The 23,777-nt window shown below is 50.4% G+C and overlaps 1 protein-coding gene across 2 annotated transcripts in view; it reads right to left on the reverse strand.

The window, feature by feature from the left end:
- ABCA3 (ATP binding cassette subfamily A member 3) overlaps positions 1-22,493 on the reverse strand; it is a 43,078-nt gene extending 20,585 nt beyond the window's left edge. For both annotated transcript variants that reach the window (XM_078872636.1, XM_078872637.1), the window contains exons 1-12: positions 22,089-22,493; positions 20,311-20,429; positions 14,259-14,544; positions 13,879-14,009; positions 13,445-13,610; positions 12,632-12,888; positions 11,301-11,417; positions 5,349-5,469; positions 3,800-3,973; positions 2,816-2,997; positions 1,864-2,013; positions 1,268-1,397 (exon numbers count right to left, since the gene is read on the reverse strand). In XM_078872636.1, coding sequence (XP_078728762.1) covers positions 1,268-1,397; positions 1,864-2,013; positions 2,816-2,997; positions 3,800-3,973; positions 5,349-5,469; positions 11,301-11,417; positions 12,632-12,888; positions 13,445-13,610; positions 13,879-14,009; positions 14,259-14,544; positions 20,311-20,367 — 1,771 coding nt within the window. In that variant the 5' untranslated portion in view covers positions 20,368-20,429; positions 22,089-22,493. The remainder of the gene's footprint in view (positions 1-1,267; positions 1,398-1,863; positions 2,014-2,815; positions 2,998-3,799; positions 3,974-5,348; positions 5,470-11,300; positions 11,418-12,631; positions 12,889-13,444; positions 13,611-13,878; positions 14,010-14,258; positions 14,545-20,310; positions 20,430-22,088) is intronic.
- Between the last annotated feature and the right edge of the window lie 1,284 nt (positions 22,494-23,777).

Consider the following 23,777-nt stretch of genomic DNA (forward strand, 5'->3'; position numbering starts at 1 on the left):
GTCTGTTCAAAATGTGTAGCGTACTTCCCGACATGCAACACACTGCAAATTTGCCATGTGGGTACTTTCAAGACTGTACACCATGCAAACATTATAAAAATATACTTTTTTTTTTTGGGGGGGGGGGGGGAGCTCAATAATGCAGAGATTTTTTGCACGGCAAGTGAGCTGTGACGTCACATCTGGCACGTGACCCGCACGTAGTGGTCGTGGTTAGTGTGCTGTGTTACAAACCCGGCGACCCGAGTTCGATTCCCGCTCACGGCCACCACCAGTGACGATTATTTTGACCGGTCCTGGGCCTCCCCTAGGTCGACTCAGCCGCAAACGAGTAACTGGTGTGGTGTGTGAACATCGCCACTGAGGAGACAAAGGCGGCCGAGCGTGGTGAATCCAAGTCCTGGGCGAAGCCGGGTAGTACAGCTAGTAACTAATAATGATTTACATTTCTACAAATGCCGTTCACCCGGAGGTCACAAGGCGCTGGACAATGCACACCTGGACAGTGGTGCCAGTGTTAGAGACGAAACGTTAGCGACAAAACGTTCTCTCAGAATAGGAACCAATATTTGGGGACACCGATTTCCCTTCTGAATGTTAGTAGTTTCCTTATTTCTTTGTTACGAGGTCATTTCTTTACGTGTCTCCATGCATGAATTATTAACTAAAACCTCAATTGTAGAAAAAACACTTTCCAATCTGATTGTAAAAGAGTTACCGAGGCTTGCTTCAAGTAATGATTAACTATTGGTTGGCATCTGTTTGATCCACGGAAGCACCAAAACCTAATCGGGGGTAACAATGTGCCTGGTGGGAACAAATATTGGTTCCCCCGTGTAAACAAGTATTACAGGGAAGCAATATTCATCAACTCATTAACTAGATGGTGTCATCGTCACGATCCATGGAGATATAGCTCGTAGGTGTGCACTGCACATTTCGTCATTTGTGTCTACATCGTTCTGGCCACATCGTTCTGACACCAATCTCTTCTCAATATCGTCGTCAGGCCATTCTCTGTGAGGTCTTTCTCTCTTTCTGGTTCCTTCCATTTTTCCGAACAACAGCAGCAGCAGCACACTGTTTAACTATCCCGTCGTTGTCCATCCTACACATGCGTCCAAATAGTGTCAGTCTCTTGCTCATCACTGTTTGGGTACAATTGCTCTGCTCAGGTGCTTGTTGAATGATCGGGTGCGTGCGTGCGTGCGTGCACGTGCGCGCGTGTGTGCACGTGTGTGCGTGCGTGCGCGAGAGAGGGACGGGCCTGTGAGGATGGACAGCGTCGTGGTCTTGCCGGCGCCGTTGTGCCCCAGCAGCGCCGTGATCTGCCCCTCGTACATATTCAGCGTCAGCCCCTTCACAGCCTCCTTTTCATGCCGCCCCTTCCCAAACACCTGCCCAGGTCAGAGGTCACACGCAAGGGGCCGCCGAAGATTTGTCGAGACCGTTCACAACAATGATAATACTTTCATCTTATACATCGTCAGTCATGCCAAGAGCATCCCACAACGCCGTGCATGAATTACATAAAATCCCGGATAAAGCCACTCCCAAACAAATTAAATCCCTGCTACTACCAAGCAAGATTAAAAAATTTTTATAAACACCATAACAAAAAGCACAAACAACAAAAAAGTTTTTATAAAAAAGAAATGAGTCCACGAGGTCTACTGCCCATCCCAGAGCACAGTCACAACAACTTCCCAACCAAGCCACGGAGCATTCACAGGAGGGGCGGTTGAGCGCCAGAAAGTTTCCACGAGATTGTCTTGACGTGTCCGCACGCCGCATCTGCCCTGCTTTCCTACCGACACGGCTGGGATTCTACTGCAGCGGCGGGAGCAGGGTTTGTGCGCGCACCTTCCGGAGGCCCTGGATCTTGACGCCGGTGGCGAGGCCGAGGGGCTCCCTCTCGATGAACTCGCTCGTTGGGCCCTCCGCGTCACCCTCTCCTTCGCCGTCGCCCGCCGACACGTGGTACGTGCGCTGCGTGCCGCGCCAGTACGACGGCTGGGACCGCGCACGGTGGAGACACGCGGCCGGGTCAACGTTCCGTCGTCGCCGCACACATGGCTCACGTGGACAGCTCGAGTATCGGACGGGGGAAGCTGGGGAAGTGACAATTCTAAAACCAAATTATTTTTTTCAAAGAGTCTGTGAATTGTCATAAAATCGAGGTCGTGATTTTATGAATCGTTGATTATGGACAGTTGAGATTCAGGGCCATGGTTGTTAGAATTGTAATGATTCAGGATCACAAGTGGATAATTAATCAAGGGTCAGGATCATAAATCGATGGATGCATTCCAATGATTCGCAGTCACAGATGAACTCACGAAATAAGTTTGATGCAAAATCTATAGTGCTATCAATCTATAAAATATAGCTCACATTGGTAAAACACCAAGCATTTGAAATCATACAAATACAATTTAATGCATCATCAACAGTTGTATATAGGCCTCAAAGGCATGGGTGTGTGTGCATTTGGAGTCTACAGTGATACAAATCTCCGGAGAATCTACAGGGTGGTCCAGATGTCTTGGGACCACCCCCCCTCCCCATTTTATTCTCTAAAACTTACTATATTTTTAAGTAAGGTTTATTTAAAACAGATATGAATGCAAAGAAAGAAATGTTAGAGAATATGAATCGCCACCATTCAACACGCGTATCACGAGCGCAACTTCACATTTCAATTGCGGAAATCGAATGACCTCCAGCAGACACGGTCGGCGTGACCACGTCAACGCGAGCAACCAGCGCGGCGGAGCAAGCGGGCGGCCACCCGGGGGGCGGGGGGGGTCCTTACCAGCACGCAGAAGTACCAGGGCTGCGGCACGCCGTACTCTCCGGGAAACACGGCCTCCACGTACCAGGCCACGAGGCCGTACAGCACCGCGTCCAGCATCAGCATGAAGAGCACGTGCGCCATCGTGAAGCCGTCGTCCACGCTCACGCTCTCGCCCAGGTTGTGCCACTGGATGCCCACGCCTGCACGGGGACCGCACGCCAGGTTGACACGTGGTAGTCGTAGTTGTGGTAGCAAGAGGCTTTGGCGAACGATATTATCCGTAGTAAAGGTTTTTTTTTTTTGGGTTAGATCGCGTGAATGTAAATGTGTCGTTAAACCCGCCACCACCCGACGCAGCCGATTGGTTAAGGTTTTGTCACGTAAACAAAACGCGCCAATTCGTTACCAGTTCAGCACCACCGGTGTGTTGGAGAGTAAACACGCAACATTTACAATTCGAGCGCCGTGACGTATCGCTGGTGATTGCAACCAGCTCCACACGCACGACGCACCAGCCAATCAACGCACCGCCTTACGCGGGGCGAACAGCGCGGCAGGCCGACGTTCGGCCCTGCCGTCTAGCGCAAGTTAAAGGCGCTCTAGCGATGAGGTCAGCTCGCGCACCGGTGCTGGCTGGACCGTGCACGAGAAGACCGCGAGAGATGGCGACGGTGCGGGGAGGCCTAACTCAGCAGGGCCACGTGCCGTGGCTGACTATGGTAACGCTGATAATGTCTCTCTGTCTAGATGAGCCATGCAGTGATTCACCCCCACCACCCTGTAAGTGAACTGGTGAAGCCACCATTCATGATCACGATTCTAATCAAGTAACAAAATCTTTTACGGTTGTTGTTTGCACCGTTGTTAATTTTCTACTTATTTTTGCGATCAATCCGAAGTGTGCAGCGCTGTAATTACAGCGGCAGGTGACAAAGCTGTCCGGCCAACGGGGCTGGTGGGTGAGTGTCAAGTGGTGCACCGGGGAGGGGGATCCATCCGCACCTTTGCCCTCCCACATGCTGATGAGCTGGGCTCCCATGGCCATGCCGACGTTGGAGATGAGGCAGGAGGACATCTTGAGGACGTGGCTCATCTGGTCGTACCAGGGCAGCACGAAGAAGTAGGGGATGTAGGAGAAGAAGTAGAGGAAGGCGCCCGCCGTCGCCGCCACGTTGGCTGTGGAAACGGAGAGCGCGGCGGGGAGGAAAGGGGCGGCGGTGAATCAGCGCCCGCGGGGGCTGGAGACGCCGCCAAGACGGGACGATGGCCAGCGGACGACACCGGTGGACTGAATGGGACTGAATGGCAGCGAAAGGGGAGAACGCGTCGCCCGAGAGGACGACCACTGCGGAGATGGAGCCATGCGATCGGTTCGTATGCATTGCTGAACCTCTTTCGCACCGTACGTAGCCAACCGTGCTAATCGGAGGTTAAGCAACGAGCAGGGATGAAAGCAGCACCGGACCCGTGAGGGACGGCGATGAGCACGGGGAGGACTCGACCTGGTGGTGGATCGACAGAGGCCGATGACGATCATGATGATGATGAAATAGCCATAAGCATTTGACAAATGAAGCCATGAACCAAGAAGTGGCTGGGCCAGTCAGAAGAATCCAAATGGCCGTGTCATTGTACCGAGTCGGCGTAACTTCACCCTGGGCTCAAATCTTAGAAGCTGCCCGAATCAGAGACTCTCATCTGTTATTACCCACAACCCACCATCAAAATAACACAGCGGCACCTGTTGAACAGGCTGCACTGTGCTGATGAGATGTAAAAACTCAAAACTGCTCCAATGGTTTAATGCTTTTAACGAAATGCTGCTGGAGAACAGTGGTCAAAAGAAGGCTCACCGGCTGATTCTGACTTCATTTAAAATTAGTTGGACTTTTTTTCTTCACGGTAGAAACAAGCACCAACAGGGCCTGGGGCCCAAGGCAACCAGAAGCACTTTGTCGTGTCTTCACATATAAATTAATAAATAGAAATTGCCCAAATGCCTATTGGCTTCCAGTCCATCATAATCCGGCAACATTTGTTCAAGCAAGCAAACTGTGGGCCGGTATTGATCTCCTGCGTCTCGTCTGGCAGAGCGAGGCGTGATCAACAAACGCCGCTGGGGTGGGTGACCAGATGTTGTTGGCAAGAGCACTCCGTCCCAACTACAGACCCCTGTTCAACGCAGAGTTTGGGAGAGGCAGCGGCTCGCAATGGGAATGTGGCGAGTTCAAATCCTGGACGGTAGTTGACCCAGGCCACCGTCCCTTCAGGGGAGTCTCAATAAAATGAGTTACCACTTTGCGCAGAAGTCAACAGCGGTCGTCCTCCGGATTGCCTCGCCACCCCCCCCCCAATTCTGCCATAGGAATGTGGAATTACCCACCGCTGGCTCAGGGGTGTAACGAGGATACGAGCACCGCCTCGGTGCTCGTCCGAGCAGGAAATCACCGCGATGTTGAACACAAATTACACGAGGCGCCGGCCGGATCCGCTTCACCGAAAGCTCCTCCCGCGTTCCGCGCCGCCGGGAGAGGCGTCGTCGCCCGCTCACCTTGGGAGAAGAAGACGCTGATCATGAAGCAGAAGGAGATGGTGGAGACGGAGAAGGCCAGGATGAAGACGAACACCAGCGTGGGGTCGCTGAAGTTGAGCACCGCGCCGCGCTCGCCCACCTGCGAGGGGCGACAGGGCGCACGCTCGCGGCGGCTCCGCACCGTCCCTCGCCAGGGCGCCGAAACGATTCCCCAACCCCCACCTCCCCCCCCCTTTCCCCCCCCCTTCCCCACCGCCACCGTTCCATCGATTCCGCCGAAGCCGCGATTCAATTAAAGCCAAGGGGTGGAGAACCCTTTTGTTGAGCGAGCGTCGAATCGGACTTTCCGATACCGTACCTTTTGCAAGCTCCCCCCCCCTTCCCCCCCGCATCAACAAACATCACGGCACGCACGTCAGTTGTTTCTGCCACTGCGTGAAGCCTCCTGCGGTGACGCCGCTAAGATGAGACACCGCGCGAGGTGTCGCCACGTGGAATAAACTATCGCCGAACCGCCCCCCCCCCCCGTAGTGAAGCAATTCGTGTGGGGAAGATGCTCGCGCATTGAGGGATAAACATCTGAATATCGTTCGAAATAGAGTCACGGCCCAGGTATGGCCCATGGGTGCTGGAGGCTCCCGACCCTTCACCGTTTCTTAACTGTGCTGTTTGCATTGCCTCCATTGTACCGTCCTGTTTGTACGATCTCATCTCTGTTGACTTTGTCGTCTGTGGTGCCTCATTTGTACGGCTTCATTCGTTTGGCCTTATTATTCTCTGTCGCGTTCTTCCCATCAACGTGAAGGTGATGTGTGCAGGTTTGTACACAAACTTTACAAAGACGGCCACCGCATCGCACGCCGTCTGGAACGCTCTTCCTTCCGATATTAGGAAGCCATTGGAGCTATCCACTTTTAAATCATCTAGATTGAAAGCTATATTTCTTTTACAACTGCTTTTCGTTTGTTGTCCTTCCCCCGCACCTCGGATTCGCACGGTTGATGACGTACGGTGCGCGAAAGAATTTCAACATCCAAAAATGCATACGGTTCGACAAATTCATCTATTTCCTAATTTGAATCGATGATGTGTTACATGCCTAGCCACGTACCCCCTCCCCTCTTCCTGAAAGGTGCCACGCTCGCCACTGTTGGCTCCGCTTCTGGAGGAGGTGCTCCAGTGGTCACCTGTACGCTGTCAACAGACCGAGGAATGCTCGGCCTGTGATGAAATCGTTGCTATTTTTTGCGTAACTGTCAAAATGTCTTGACATTACCGCTGGCAACCTTGGTGAATAATAACAAGAGGCACGGTTAAGGGTAAAGAGCACGAGGTTTGTGATAAGGGCGCCACGGTGACGAGATGTTAACTACCTCGCCCGGTATACAGGAGGTCGTGGGTTCGATCCCGACATGATGCCTGCTGTATGTTTGGAGTTTGCGTGTCTCTCTCTCTCTCCCCGTGGTCGCGTGGATTTTTTCTCCGGGTCCTCTGGTTTTTTCCCTTCCCATTTCGAATCAACATCACGCGTTTAGAGTTCACGTGATACGCCATTTCATTGGGCTATCATTTGTGATAGCCAGCTCGCTTCTGAAGAAGAGCTCTATAGATCAGCAGGCCCCACCTGGTAAATAAAAAGTAGTCAAGATATTTAGCAAAAAATACACTTTGGTGATGGTTGGTTCTTGGTGGAAAAGTGATTTTTTTATATTGCCTCGTTAAAGTCGCCTATTAAAAGACACCGGGTGTTACGTGAATACTTAAAAGTTCTACTTTACAGCACAGCAACTGGCAGTGGAATCTCCAACATACCGGTTCTTCGAGATTTTATTGACGTGTCTATTTCAATACAGTTAATTGACTAAACGTAGCTGTGAATAAAACTCAGAATTATAATCATAATGTTCTACGATCCTTTGTAAATCCACTGCTGGATGAAGGCCTCGCCAGACGATGGCAGTCGTGAAGGTTGCTTGACCATGCTTCACCACCCTGGTCAGTGGATATTGAATTATCTCCTGCCCCCACTGGACATCTTTGACAAAGAGCTTTATAGCTGATCGGATTCCTCCTGCAGTATAAATAAAGATTCTGATTCTGATGTCAGTAAAGGTAGGACCGAGGACCGGTTCAGCTATCACTCGGCACTGTAGTTGGCTGGAAACTTTTGTAAATATAACTTTTTGTTTGTTTGTTTTAGCAGGTGTCAGGCCCACTGAGCTAAGTAGCTCTTTTTCAGAAGCGACCTGGCCACAAATGACAGCACGACCAAGTGGCTTAACTCAGGTTTGCTGGATTCATAGCGCAGTGTGCTAACCACTGTGCCACCGCTCCACACAGCTGGGGACGTACATGGGATAAAACGCGGGTTTGAATTATTACGTGCAAAGAATAATGTGTGAGATAATTCAAATGCATGCCAGACGTAGCCGTACAAGGTCCTGTCCTCTAGAACCTATTCTGCACTCCAACACTCTCCCATAATCCCCTCCAGTGCACGTGTGGGTAGGACCGGCCACTTGTTTCACTCACACCAATCAAGCACAAAGGAAAATTACGTGGTGATGTTGCTACTGCTGCTGCTGCTGCGTTGGCAGCGGTGCACAAACACAAATAACAAACAACTCAACACATTCGTCAATAACTCTGTGGCCGTCAAAGGGAAACATTGAGAACGGGTGACGTTTTCGGACAATGGCTCTTCTTTGTAGCTCATACTTAGAGAGAGAGGCCAGGGAGATGGAGTGGATTAATAGCTGGAGACTGCACTTTACACGTGGGGCCTGGTATGCAGGAAAACCGGTGTCCACGAAGAAAAGTGCCTCCCGATTTTAAACACTCAAGATGGGAGTCTCGCTAAAGGCTGTTGCCTAACAGCCAACGCCATCCAAACATCGACAACAACAATCAGATTATCACTCGCTGGATATACACAGATCAGTGTGTAAACAAGATACGCAGAGAAGCATGCAGCCATGCAGGCAACCAGGCGAAAGGTTATCGAGTGTAAAGGTTTGCGAGTGTAAAGGTTTAAGAAAACAAGGGCTGGGTGTCCGAAGTTAAACAATGTGATGTGGTCAATAGGACGGGTATGGACAGCAGATGCTTATGGAAACAGCAGAGGAATGGAAGATGAATGCCAACTATTTACGCTTAAGTACTTGGTAATAGTTCACGGGCTGTTTGTCAATTCACGACTGGATGATGGCCTCCCCATGCAGTGTTGATAATGGGGGTCCGTCTGACTATACTTCACGAGGCTGGCTGCCCAGTGTTGTGGGTTGAAGTGAGGGGAGTGGGGAGTGATTCCAGGACCATCACTGATGTGAGCCGGGGGTTAGAAATGGAATTCAGGCCGCTGGGTTTATCATGAAGTGCAGTCACAACTGAGCCGCACTGTTCCCCCAAATATTTTAAACAAATTCGAATTATTTACCCAGGGAAACCTCACAGTCTCAAGACTCTCTTTCAAAAGGGTCCCTCATTTGAATGTTTCGACAATCCCATTAAGCGTTTCCTGTTTCGATGACGTACGTCATCAGTTTTTTCTTCCGATTCCGTTCCAATGACGGAATCGATTCTAAATCAAATCAAATCGATTCTCAACAGAATCGGAAGTAGAAGGCCACGAGGCAGGGTGTGTGGCACAGCTTGGCGCTAGCTATCGTAGAGTGCGGTCGTGTTGCTACAGTTCTCTGCGGTGAGTAACAATGTCTTTAAAAACAGCGGCGCTACGCCTCTCTATATAAAATTAACGTCGTGCCGCTTGCGCGTCCCGAGATTCACCGGCGAATGGGACGCCCATCCACCATGCTACCTGCGGACGTGTCGGAACGTTGAAAGGGCTGACGAGCGTTTGAGGCGTGGGAGGGAACGAGAGACCTGGGAGAAGAGCCGCGCGTACGAGGCGACGGCACTCGGCACAGACGCCTCCTGGCCACCGCACAGACCCACGCCGACAACAAGTGGCACACCGTGGTGGTCGAGCACCCAAGCAATAGCCAGGCTCAACGCCCGTTTAGCTTCCGAGATCTGACCATCTCAATTATTTAAAACTGCTTTCAGTGTTTAGTTTGTTGTCGTTCTCCCGCATCTCCGATAGACGCGGTTGGCTATGTACGGTGCGAAAGAAGTTCAACGTACATACCTATGCTCGTGGTGGCTTAGTCTTAACAATGACAACCCGTCATCAGAAGCCTTGCAGCGATGAACCTGCCTTCTCCTTGAAATAAATTGCATCGTCCACGTTCAAATTCAATCGTTGTTTTGCAGAAGCAAAACGATGGACTGCATTCGTCCCTGAAGGCCAGAAATTTCTACACACAGCCCTTACAGAGCGGTGGTGATAAACGTCACTAAAAAAATTGCTAATTTCATAAATACTTGGTACATTTTAAAATATCTGTTAAATCATGCATCGCATATGCAAGCTATGGTCAATAAAGTGTGCCTCGTGATGCTGTGAGGCTTATTTACGGGAAATGTGTGAAAAATATCTTTATAGCTCATCGTATTCTTCCAGTATAAATACATATTCTGATCCTGATTTCATCAGTGATGGGCCAAGAGTGATTTGCCACATTGCTTGCTCTTAAATAAACCATTCTCTCACATAGCTTGCGTCGACTGTGTGGGCAAGTTCTGTTATCAAGCTACGATCAAGGCCGGCAAGGATGCACCAAGGGTGACGTGGCCGTGGCCGCAACCGGCCACCTTTGTCTCTCCAGCGCTGATGTTTACACAACACGCTACATTCTAATTTATGGCCCAGTCAACCTACCGGAGGACCAGGACCGTTTACGAGATCACTCGCCGCTGATTTTAGCCATGGTCGGGAATTAAACTTCGGTTGCCAGGTTTGTAGCACAGAGTGTGAACCACTGCAACACTGCTCACACGCACACCCTACCCTCAATTGTACTGGTGCAATAAAGCCATGATTACGCCTGCACACCAGTGTGCCTATATACATAATTCGTTCCGGAAACGTGTTTGTAATCCAAAGCACTCGTACACCAAAGCGCTCGTATATCAGTGGTTATCACGTGACGCTCGGCAGACAAAGCGTATACACGTACTACTTGTATTGCAAGACACCTCGCTCGTTTATCAAATTAATGTTAATTATAATTTTTGCTCGTCTTGCAAAACACTCGCAGACCAAGTTACTCGCAATCCAAGGTTTTACTGTATATATTACAACGAAAAAGTCTAAATTATATGCTAAACATAATATCTAAGACCTCAACTCAATAAGCTCTTTGATGGAGCATTACGGTTCTCATCCAGACAAACTCCCCTTCGTCTGTGTGGAATAAAACAAGCGATGGTAGAGGCCTGCGCGATGAAATGTTGATGTTTACAGACCAGACAGACCACATGCCGGGTGAATTATTCATAGCAAGCTAAGCCGGCTTGAGCTTGGACAGTGCATGGATGGGCAACGACCACGCATGAAACGAGCTTTTGTAGTTCTGCTGCGGTGCTACGCTGTCGGCAGTGGATGACGGTGCAGTATAATACATTGTTGTACTGTACTCATACACCATAGCTGTCAACCCGTACCTTATTACAGACCAATTCAGACCTTATTGGTCACCTCGTTTCTCTTATACATCTCAACGTTCGTCCTACAAAGTCCCATCACAAGGGAGAAACACAAAAAAATAGAAGAAAGTTTGTTGCCCGTATTGAAACGGCTGTACGCCGTATGGGCCTGAAAACTCAATTTCCCTGCACAAGAATACGGAGTGAACCGTGTGGGCTGACAGGTATGTAATACGCTGCCGTGTCTACGTTCCACTCCTTCACTGACCGTCGTGGTGACAGTTTGTCCAAACGACCCCCGTGACCCGTGGGGCATAAGGGAGGCTCCCTCATGCGGCAGTGGATTAGCAAACGAACGAGCTGTGCGCGTGATCTCACGTTCATGGCCGCCTGCCAGGAGCCGTGTTGCCACCCGAGTCTCACCTTGACACAGAAGAGCACGGTGATATAAAACACGGAGATGAGGAAAAAAATGAAGAACTTGAGAAACCAGGCGGTCCAGTGCAGCCAGTTGCTGAGACACATCATCTTCATGTACTCCTGCAACGGCGGCATGACACGGACAGTCAACGCCTGCGCTTGAACGGCACGCTATCAGGCTACCGAGATCAACACAGGGGGCAAAGTGATTTGCTACTCACACGAGCAAGAAGCCGCGTCAGAATATTTCTTAATACCGCAGAAATCCGATGAAATATAAAACTCTTTTTCGCAGATGTCCAGTAGGGGCACGGGGTGCGAGCGTTACAACAAACACATTAAAAAACACAACAGGAATGCAAAGCATTGGATAAGCAAACAAATAACTCAAAAATGTACAAATAAAACCAAACAATTTTTCATTCTTACCAGGTAAAACCCACTGAGGTATTAAATGATAGCTCAACATTATGATTAAATTTAGAGCAGCAAAATAATCGAAATCATCGCAATACATGGTTCTAAATGTGGAGGGATAAACTGGAGGACCCAGAGACAAAATCCACGCAACCACGGGGAGAACTCCACGTATACAACAGGCGTCAGGGTCAGGATCAAATTCCCAACCTCCTGCATACCAGGCGAGGTAGTTAACATCACGCCACCATTGCGCCCATTAAATAAATAAAGTAATAACGTTTAAATGGAATCAAGGCAGTGCTCATAGTCTGGTTAGAGCCCAGAGCCAGTGGTGGCGAATTCCACATTCCTAAACCAGGGGTGAGTCTATCCACAGGACAACCACTGTAGACTTCCACGCAAAGTGGTACTGATTTTATCCACTTCAGAAGGATGATGGGCTGAGTCAACCCCCATAACCAGGATTTGAAGTCACAACCTCCCGACTGCGAGGAGCCGCTCGCTCCACCCCTGCAACCACTAGAGGCGCCACACTCGCGACATTATTAACAATAATTGATTGCTGAACACTTTATTTTAACGAATTATCACAACGCGGTTGATGAATCGTCACCATTGAGGGGTAGCAATTCAATAATCGATTCTTTTTTTCCCATTTTCACCCTCTCATTTTTATCTTTTCTAGATCTATTTAGTTCTTTAATCCTCGTTCGAAACGCTCCACGAGCCTAAAAGTAACGCGATTACATTATTTTGACGTCTTTGCATAAACGGCCGACAACCTACAAAAATGAATCTTTAACCGGCTGGCGCAATCTGGGCGCCATTACTCGCCGCACTCCCTCCGATCCTCGACTTCGCCGAGCCGCGACCACCCCAACACCCCAACGCCGCTCACCCCCCCCCCTACCCACCTTGAGCTTGCTCTCCTTCTCGTGCACCAGCGTGCGCACGATGTTCAGCGCCGTGTACACAAAGCTCAGCATGAGGAGCAGCGGCAGCTGCGTCTGGATGGCGAGGATGAAGATGTCGTCGCGGTACGGCGGGTACGGGAAGCGCTGCACCTCCACGGCCACCCAGGGGGCCGCACGGCCGAGCCGCTGCGCCGCCGCCGCCGTGATGGCCTCGTCGATGAAGCGCTGCGTCGCAAGGAAGCCCTCGCGGTAGTAACCTGGCAGGCCAGCAACGGCGGGGGGGGGGGTCAAGAAGGCGTCGCTGTAACTTTCGCAGGCACAGGCCGTACCTTGCCATCGTTTCCACGGTGATGCTGTGGTACGCTCGGTCGACCAGCACCCGCTGAGGTGAGCTGCTTGTAGACTCACCACCGCCGGCCGCCACGAGCGGGGCTTACAAAAAACCTCGTCACATTATACGCGTCATATTTCGGCGGTGTGGCTCGCTGACTAAGCCGACCTATTACGTGACTGACCAATTGATTGCTTGATTCACTGACTCATTCTTTTATTGATTGATTGCATTATTGAATGATTGTCTGAATCATTGACTGATTCAGTCCAAGTAAGATCAATTGTTTTCCAGGTTAATTGGTTGAATGACTTGTTAATCCATTGATTAAAGAACCGATGAATTGCATGAGCAACTAATTCATCGATTAACCAACCAATCAATTGATTCGTTGAAAGGACCGACCAATTTATTCACGAACTCAACAATTAACCGACTGACTGCTAAACCGACCGCCTGACTGACGAAGGCCGCCACCCCACCTGGCGTGCCACCATCCTTCATGTGTCTCTCCCTCGGGCCCGGCAGCTGGAACAGGGGGAAGAGGAAGATGGTGATCCAGTCGTTGTCCCTGTTGGGGTTGAGTTGGCTCTGTTCGTCGAGAGGCGCGTTGCGCGGGCTGTACTTGAAGCGGAGCGAGTACGTCACCTGGGGAGGCGATGCACAGAACCGCGTGGCACCGTTACATTGAAAATCAACACGTGTGTCCTTCTGATCATTAGGCTGCTCATAAATGTCCGCATGATACGCGAGCCAATTCGTTGAGTCACTTGTGACCAGGTCGCATCTGAATAAAAGAGCTAAAATAGCTCAGTGGGCCTTACTTGGCAAAGGGAAAGGAAAAAATATACATTAGTTTTAGTTTAATTAGGGATAGGCGACCGACGCTAACGGGCCACTCCTGGCGCATGCTCACCTTCTCCGGCAGCGGGTCATCGGCGTGGGCGAAGCGATTCTCAAACACCATCGCTGCCAGGACGTTCTCCGCCGACCTATTGTCCGCTTTGATGAAGGCCAGCAGCTCAGCCTCCGAATCGAACGGCAGCGCTGCGGAGAGACGCGCGGCACACCGAGTCAAGCGGGCGCTCACGCATCACGGCGCGCACTCGTTAATCGTTCCCTTTTCTACGTTGCACCGGGTACAGACGCAAACCCAGACCGCCAAAATCCTATGCTTCAAGCGCCTACTTTCTACTTTGCTTCCGATTGGACTCATCTTGCCAGGGGGGCAGGTGGGGGGCAGATGGGGGGCGGATGGGGGGGGGGGGCGGCCGCGCGTTCACAGAGCAGGCGCACCTGTGAGCGTGCCGGTGGCGGCTCTCTGGACGCGCTCTGCGACATCGTGGACGGCCGTCACGTTGGCTGGGGTGAACGCCAGGAACCAGCCCTTGTCGCGGAACTCGGGGAACTGATAATAGTGGAGCCGCATGAGGCTCTCGGGCAGGTGCGACAAGGACAGCGGCGAGTAGATGGTCGCGTTGGGGTGCGACGACTCGGGCACGCGCTGCCGGATCGCGATCAGAATGGCGGCGAAGAGCGCCGGCAGAGCCAGCTCCACCAGCGTCACCAGCACCTGGCGCTTCTGCTCACGCAACACGCGCCACACACACGAACACGCACCGCATTGCATGCGACGTAAACCAAGCGCGGTGTGCCACGCGCCATGCACCTTCGATTATGCCACGTACGTATGTTGAACTTGTTTCTCACCATCCGTCGCCAACCACAATAATCAGAGGTGCGGCAGAAGGACAACAAACTAAACACAAAAAGCAGTTCTCAAGAAATGATTTTGTCCATCTAGATTTAGAAGTGCATAGATCCAGTGGCGTCCTAATATCGGAAAGAAGAACGTTCCAGACGGCCACAAAAGCGCATCTGAAAGTGCGCGATGCGGTGACAAGCTTTGTTCGACGGTTAGCCAAAAGCCGCTGCTGCGAGGATGACCGGAGTCCACGTGATGATGGTTTACGCTCCTTGACGATTATCACGGTTGGCGACGCACAGTGCGAAAGAAGTTCAACATACGTACACACATGCATTCTGCACCACATGCTGTGTGTCAGGCCTCGCGCACTATGCTCCACACAGCCTGCAGCACGTGCCATGCAGCATGTGGTCCACTCCGCACACCAGGTACCGTACGCTACATACCATGTAGAAGGCACCACTCACCCCGCATCATGCAATGCACAACACGCATCACACATCAGCAACTGCGTGAATTAAAAAGTAGAGCTTTGTAAGGATATTAATCATCGGCTATGAAAGCCAACTTCTAATGCCTATCAAGTTTGCTCGATATATTATATCCATGAAGGTGTTCATGATGAATGAACTGCAATCCGAAAGTAGTTTGAGCTTGATCAATAAAACCATACGAAAAACAAACGTCTTTTAAGCAGCTTTGAAATGAGAAGGAACTAATCGCCTCCCAAACACAAATCAACAAATAAAATCGCGATCCGACTCACTGACCTTTGGCTGCACACGTCACACGTCACACGTGTGTGTGTGTGTGCGTGTGTGTGTGTGTCAAGCTGCTCCGACCTTATTCTATGAGTCTTTGCAGACAGACCATAAACGCCGACACATTTTGAAGTCTTACACAGCGTGTTTTTATTAAGGTGGCTTCTCTGCCCCACACGACACCCCCAATGTCGCAGCAAGTTTTAGGAGACACCTCTGACCTGGCCAATAGGGAGGTCACGAAAACACGAACAGCGACTTGCGGACAAGTTCCAGCAAGTAGACCTCAAGGCCTATCACTTTGAAAGAAAGTATCCAGGGTTTTTTGGAAATTATGGCTTATTTATGGACCGCGAGAATGGTCTGACACACACACACATGCGGAACCGAATGCACTCCATCGCCATCCCAGCATGGATGGGAAAAGGTCAGTTTGTCTGGGCACGCCTGACACCGTGATGTTTTTATGAGCAGAAGGTGAACAAATTATTTCTCTCCGAATGACAGTCCGAGACGGCTGATGAAATATTCCCACTTACACTAACGATGACCCACAGATTTTAAGCGTCTCCAATGTGCGTCCAAAATCGTAGAATTACCCTTGTAGTTGTATATCCTCCTGCAACACTGGAGGATACAGATGATTTTGATGTTACACATTGTGCTTGCAATTTGTCTCGTGTCTGTGCGTTTCTACCGTTTTGTACTCGAGAACCGGTCCGAGGCTAAATTTCGATTTAAAGCTTTCGTGACTGCAGGGATTCATCTTCTTGGTTCTTTCGGTAAAGTCACGTAGAAGGGAAGTCGAGGCGACGCTGTCGCCTCGACTTCGTAGAAGGGAAGTCGAGGCGACGCTGACCTGGTTTCACATGAGGACGGCTGCTTGCGTTGTGGCCGAAACGTCGTGAGAATTATTTTATTATATTTTATTTTTATTATTTTATTACTTCCCTTCTACGTGACTTTACCGAAAGAACCAAGAAGACGGTCTGAGGCTGTTGATGTATTTGCGTAACACAAGCCTCCCGCTTAAAACAAAAACTTTAGCTGCCAACCACTAATCTATTACTGTTCTAACTAACACCTTGCACTTTTTATGACCGCAATGAACATTCCCCGTGCTTTGACCATGGACTGCAGATAAGGTTTAGGTCTTGGGGTCAATCAGCCTCCAATTTCGACGGCCCCAAGTTTGCGGTTTCAAGTTAATTTATTTAACCAGGTGAGAAAGAGACCAGGATAAGTCTCAATGCAAGAGCAGCCTAGATCACCAAAATAACAAAATAAAAACAAATCGCTTTATTGCCAACTTATGGGGGTAATCATTAACCAGAGGCTTCCGCATATAAATGTTACTGTGAACTACTGTACAAAAACTTCCAATTAAAAAAAAAATAACAGCTTCAAAGGAGAAAAGAAAAACAGAAACATTCTCAACGAGAATCTTTAGTAAACTATTCCAAAACAAATTAAAGCTTATCGGTGCACGCTGCCGAACGACCGCCAACGGGCCCCGAGAATCAAATGACCGCTCCTTCACCAATGTGCACCCATGAGTTTGTCCCATCATGCGAACTCAAGCTGTGCAAACAAAATCGCTACGCGCATTCCTACGCTTACAACTGAAATGTGACGTGTAGTTCACATACTGCGGTCCACATATTGCGTTCAGTGCGAGGTATTGGGTGTTGTTGGTACTATACAAACGTGAAAACACACAGCCCGCGGACTGCAAGATGCCCCCCCTTCATTTTTTCCTTAAAATATAATCGGGACAAATACCGTAAGCCTTCGCTCATTGTACGCCTACAGCGAAGCGTGGTGATGGGGTAAACCGAACAGAGATGCAGGGACTGCAGACAGCCAGTCAGCGCCTTATCAATACCAACTTGTTTGGCTTTGGACTAGACCACCGAGCATATAAAACAGCGACAACTCCAACCCGAACTTGGCAACGATATTCCAATGTGGAATCCACTTGAACTTCGCGAAAGATTAGCAGCCCTTTTGTTGTGCAACGGTACTTCTCACTCTTAATCCAAAATTACCGGATTCGAAAATGGGTGCTTTGTACCCTGTTAGTGTGGGCCATCATCACGCGATAACGTTTAGATTCACGGAGCGTGTAAATGCGGTGACGAGATGTTAACTACCTCGCCTGGTATGCGGCAGGTCGTGGGGTTCGATCCAGACCCTGATGATCTGCTGCTCTATATTTGGAGTTTGCGTGTCTCTCTCTCTCTCCTCACAGTCGCGTGGATTTTTCTCCGGGTCCTCCGGTTTTCCCTCCACATTTATTAACATGCGTTTAGAGTATTTGGCTGATAGAAATGTCCACGTGATAAGCCACTTCGTTGAGCTATCATATGTGGCCAGGTCACTTCTAAACAAAGAGCTGTACAGCTCAGTAGGCCTAACCTGGTAAAATAACAAGTTTAGTTTCGTTTTAGTTTAGACTTGCACCTCAAGGCGCTGAACAGAAAACAGTGCAAACATTTAAGAGGCTTCATCCAGCAGTGGATTGGTCGATGTGAGTTAGTGTGGCATGGCAGCTTTTATTCCTATTGCAATTCGAAAATGAGAACATCTCGTTTATCTGTTAACTCAGTGCATCTTTAGTTGATGATTAAACTTTATACATTTTCACGAGGGCATTGTTGCTTTTCACAAGTTGATCATTACCCTTAGCAAAACATCAGAGTACTCGAATTGTAAATGTTGTGGGTTTACTCTCCAACACATTCGGGGGTGTGCTGAACGAGTAACCAATTGGCACGTTTTGTTGATGTGACAAACCTCATGAATTGGCTGCGGGATTCACCGACACATTTGTATTTACGGGATCTAACCCCCCAAAAAAAACACTATTATGGATAATTTTGGTCGAGAAAGCCTACGACGTGTTGAACTGTTACGAGTTAGTTGGGACAGAATGCGCTGGGCCACCGTGACACGAAGATTCAATGTGCGGTGACTCCTACCCTCATGGGGAGTTGCGATCCCGGGCGTGACGCGAAAAGGGCTCAGTCCTCTCTTCCAGAAAAACTAAAAACAAAGCCAAGCCGGCATAGGGCAGCCTAATCTCCGTCTGCAATGTTGACAATTCCACATTCCTCTGGCAGGAACCGGTCACTGTACACCCCATAATATTCCTTATATATTACTCCAAGGTGGCGTCTTTGTTGTTTTTATCAATCTCTAGTATTCTTCGGTGTACACTGTACAGAAATCCCAGAACAGAACTTGGTTCCACGAAAGGTAGTAAACATTTAGTTGATACCAGTTTGTGTATATGGCTAATACAAGTGAAGTGTGTTGTTGCATAATTCACTTTTACTCGAGATGTAATCATTTGGCAAAACTTACGTTCTTCCTTCTCTAATGGTACCAACAAATGTGTCATGTGACCCCCATGAACTCCGTCTCACAAGCACACAACACACCCTAACAAGGAGCAAGTACTGATGTAATTATAATTACATAACATCTCAGCTTAACCAAACTATAGTACGGGCAACTTGCGCGTCTTCGACGTCCAACACAAACGCAGCCAGTGTGGTGGTGGGGCACGATGCTACAGTGGGAACCCGACACCGCCTTTGTGTCAACCGAACAAAGCCACTCCATTGAACCCATACAGACGTGTCAATTGGTGTCAGCGAGCACCTATTAAGGCTGGCACAGCACACGAAGGAGAGGGGGTGGTGTGTGGCCAATACTGCACCACCTGGCCACCTTTGACACCACAGTGATGGCGTTGACATACAATAGCAGGTGATTATTGTTGGGCTGGCATGATCTTGAGGACGGGAAACGCAGGGGCAGATACCAATGACCAAAGTTGTTGTTGTTGTTCCCGAGTGTGAACAACTGCCCACTCCGCCACCACTCCTTTGCCACACACAGACACGCACGACGGGTACACGTGCCGTCACGTTAACCACACACACCACAGCACACGTGCCGTCACGTTAACCACCCACACCACAGCACACGTGCCGTCACGTTAACCACCCACACCACAGCACACGTGCCGTCACGTTAACCACCCACACCACAGCACACGTGCCGTCACGTTAACCACACACACCACAGCACACGTGCCGTCACGTTAACCACACACACCACAGCACAGGATCTGCGCCACACGAACCAAACAGACACTGCAAGTGCTGTACAGAGCCACATTAACCATAAACCACGGGGGGAAATTGTTAACCACACACACACACAGCGGCAGTACACGTGCCGTACTGCATTAACCACACACACACACAGCGGCAGTACACGTGCTGTACTGCATTAACCACACACACACACACGCAGCGGCAGTACACGTGCCGTACTGCATTAACCACACACACACACAGCGGCAGTACACGTGCCGTACTGCATTAACCACACACACACACAGCGGCAGTACACGTGCCGTACTGCATTAACCACACACACACACAGCGGCAGTACACGTGCTGTACTGCATTAACCAATAATTCCTGCATGCCTCTTGTAAATACGACTATCCTGGTGTCTCTTGAGGTCTCACTTGGTAAATACAAAATTAACTCGAACACACACACTTAGGGTATCCACCTGTATGGGTTTGACCCTGACAGTGCGGAGAATTCTGTGTTCGAGTGACAGAAATCGCTCTGTACCGAGAACCGGCGCTATTGTGCCGAACTTTATCGGCGGACGCAACGCCGCAGTTTTGGTCGACCTCGGCTGACTGTGCAAATATTTCGGGGTTTTTTTTTTGGGGGGGGGGGGGTCTGTTGAAGCGACGGAAAACCGCACAAAGCACGTGAACAATATTCACCGCCCACGAAGAGCGAAAGTGCTGCCCATGAGACACACACATTGCCACGAGCCACCTTACCTGCAGTACATAGTTCTTCCACAGCAGTAACCCAAACTGCTGCCACAGTCTGGCCATGCTGGTCACGTCTGGACTCTTGTTGTGTTGAAGACTTCCAAATAAGGCCCGAGCAGCAGATGCTAGACGACAAACAGGAGTTGAACAACAATTGGTTACTACATCACCATCATTAACTACATCACCATCAATAAGTACATCACCATCATTAACTACATCAACAACTACATCAACATCATTAACTACATCACATTCCGACAACACACAACCTGGGCAACACAACAGACACAACACACAACAGACACAACACAACCTGAGCAACACAACACACACAACACAGCACATACAACACAGCACACACAACACAGCACACACAACACAGCACACACATCACAGCACATACAACACAGCATACACAACACAGCATACACAACACAGCACACACAACACAACGCCTTTGTCCAGCTTGCCACGACGGCGTCCTGTCCCACAAGAGCTCACCCACTCAGTGCCCTGCAGCAGAGTGCAGGGCACGGCTGTGTAGCAGCAGCAGTAGCGAGCAATGTGCCCACCATCATCACCATCACCACCATCATCACCACCATTACCACCATCACCACCATTACCACCATCATCACCATTACCACCATCATCACCACCACCATCATCACCACCACCATCACCACCACCACCACCATCATCACCACCACCACCATCATCACCACCATCATCATCATCACCACCACCATCACCACCATCACCACCACCATCATCACCATCATCACCACCATCATCACCACCACCATCACTGCTGCTGCTGTATGAGTGTGTCCACGGCGTGATGAAGGACACCACCGCGGCGTGACAGCGAACTGTGGCTGAGTCGTCAACACGGCGACCGGCACAGCTGGGACCCGGCACCGTACAGTGTGTAGTGACATGCACTGCCCTACAACAGGGCAGCAGTCCAGATGTCTTGTGACCCCCCCCCCCCCCACTTGCTTATAAGATGATTATATTGGGAGGTGGAGGGGGGTAACGAGACATCTGGACCACCCTACACATTGTTACGCAACGCAATGTGGCTAGCGCCCTGGCCTACGAGCCAGGCCAGCAGAGTTCGACTCCCGGCCACCATCAGTGGCAAGCGATGTGTGGACCCCCCACCCCACACACACTGACCAGCGCGGTGAAGTATGGTTAAAACGAGCCTCCCAGCCCTGAGCAAATGTAAATATAACGCGGAGAGCTTCAACGCCGGGAGTGACCAACACCCACTGACTCTAGTACTAGTACAGTAGTAGTAGTACAGTAGCAGTACAGTAGTAGCAGTACAGTAGTAGTGTTGTTGTTAAACCAGTAGTAGTGTCAGTAGTAGTACAGTAGTAGTACAGTAGTAGTACAGTAGTAGCAGTGTCAGTACTAGTACAGTCGTAGTACTAGTACAGTAGTGGTAGTACAGTAGTATTGTTGTTGTTGTTAAACGAGTAGTAGTAGCAGTGTCAGTGGCGAGGAGGAGGCCGCGTCGTGCACGACGCCTGCGATGTCGTGGACGACGAAGCGAGCCGCTCTCTCTGTGTCCCCGCGTCTCCCTCCTCCTCCACCCCCTCGCCACCACAAGCGGCAGCAGGGGCAGCAGGGGCAGTAGGAGAAGCAGCAGTAGCAGGAGGGGCAGCATTGGCCTCTTCACGCAGAGCCCACAAACAACGCCGCCTCCTCCTCCTCAGTCACCCCGCGACGTCGCCTGTGACCTGAACACAACAGCGCCGAATCACACTCACCTCCTGCTTCCCCTCCTGCTGCTGCCCCTGCTGCCCCTGCTGCTGCTGCTTCTCCTGCTTCACCGCCGTGGCGGCAGCGCGTTACAGAGCGGGGGGCGATGTCGCCACGGTCCGCCTTTGTCTCCCCCGCTCCTAGCCGCCCGCCATGCGAGACGCCGGCCCCAGCGAACCCAGCTTTGTTCCCACAGGCCCCGGCTTCGTGGGGTGGTGGTGGTTGCTGTTGTTGTGGTGGTGGTTGTTGTTGTCGCTGTTGTTATTGTTGTGGTGGTTGTTGTTGTGGTGATTGTTGTTGTGGTTGTTGTTGTTGTTGTTGTGGTTTCGGGTGTCGCTTATCGCCCGCCTGCCCCGGGCGCGATCAGCTGACGCGGGGACCCGGATCCACAGAGCCCGTCACTGGGGCCGGGTGGTGCCTCGGTGGGCGGGGTGGTGGGTGGTGTTGTGGGCGGGGTTGTGGTGAGTGGTGTTGTGGGCGGGGTGGTGGGTGGGTGAGTGAGGTGGGTGGGTGGTGTTGTGGTGGATGGTGTTGTGGGTGGTGTTGTGGGCGGGGTGGTGGGTGGTGTTGAGGGTGAGTGGCGTTGTGGATGGTGTTGTGGGTGGGTGGTGTTGTGGGTGGTGGTGGGTGGTGTTGTGGGTGGGTGGTGTTGTGGATGGTGTTGTGGGTGGGTGGTGTTGTGGGTGGTGGTGGGTGTTGTTGTGGGTGAGTGGCGTTGTGGTGGGTGGTGTTGTGGGTGGGTGGTGTTGTGGGTGGGTGGTGTTGTGGGTGGGTGGTGTTGTGGGTGGGTGGTGTTGAGGGTGGGTGGTGTTGTGGGTGGGTGGTGTTGAGGGTGGGTGGTGTTGTGGATGGTGTTGTGGGTGGTGGTGGGTGGTGTTGTGGGTGGGTGGTGTTGTGGGTGGGTGGTGTTGTGGGTGGGTGGTGTGGTGGGTGGTGTTGTGGTGGGTGGTGTTGTGGGTGGGTGGTGTTGTGGGTGGGTGGTGTTGTGGGTGGGTGGTGTTGTGGATGGGTGTTGTGGTGGGTGGTGTTGTGGTGGGTGGTATTGTGGGTGCGTGGTGAGTATTGAGAGCTCGGGTTGAGAATCTACATCATGGGACCTCCTTTGCCAGTACCAAAATATGAGAAGAGCTGTTAAGATGTTAAAACACCAAACTAAGACGAGGCTCAAAAGAAAGCTGTCTCTGGTGTGGACCAATCAGTTGAAAAGACAATATTCTGTTGGTGATGTCCAAGACGTGGAAAATGCCAATGCGTGTGCGTGTTTGTGCGTTACATCACTTGCTGAGCACAGGCCAAATAATATATATTTTAAAAAACTTTTTTTTAAACACGCTTTTATGAAATTGACTAGTAATGGAAGAACTCCACGACTCCAGGAAGTGGCCCCGAGGCTTGCCACAACGGAAGGGACTGTGGGCAACTACAGCCAACGTTAGTTGAGCGTGAACAATTAGACCCTAGCTGAAACATAACATATAAAAAAGATTGTTTAAAACAAAATTATGATCGAATATATTGTCATCAGTATGACATAAGTATACCAAGTTTGCAGTCGATACCACATTGGGAAGTAGGTAATATTGGGTTACAACATGAGGATACAACAAAGTGAGTTAAATAAAAGCGTGTAAAAAAAAGGGCCCAACGCAGCCAGCAACAAACAGCACTGTTAGATTAATCGTAGAACCTCGTTAATA

The sequence above is a fragment of the Lampetra fluviatilis genome, chromosome 35 (genome assembly GCF_964198595.1).
Source record: "Lampetra fluviatilis chromosome 35, kcLamFluv1.1, whole genome shotgun sequence".
In the NCBI taxonomy this organism is placed as follows: Eukaryota; Metazoa; Chordata; class Hyperoartia; order Petromyzontiformes; family Petromyzontidae; genus Lampetra; species Lampetra fluviatilis.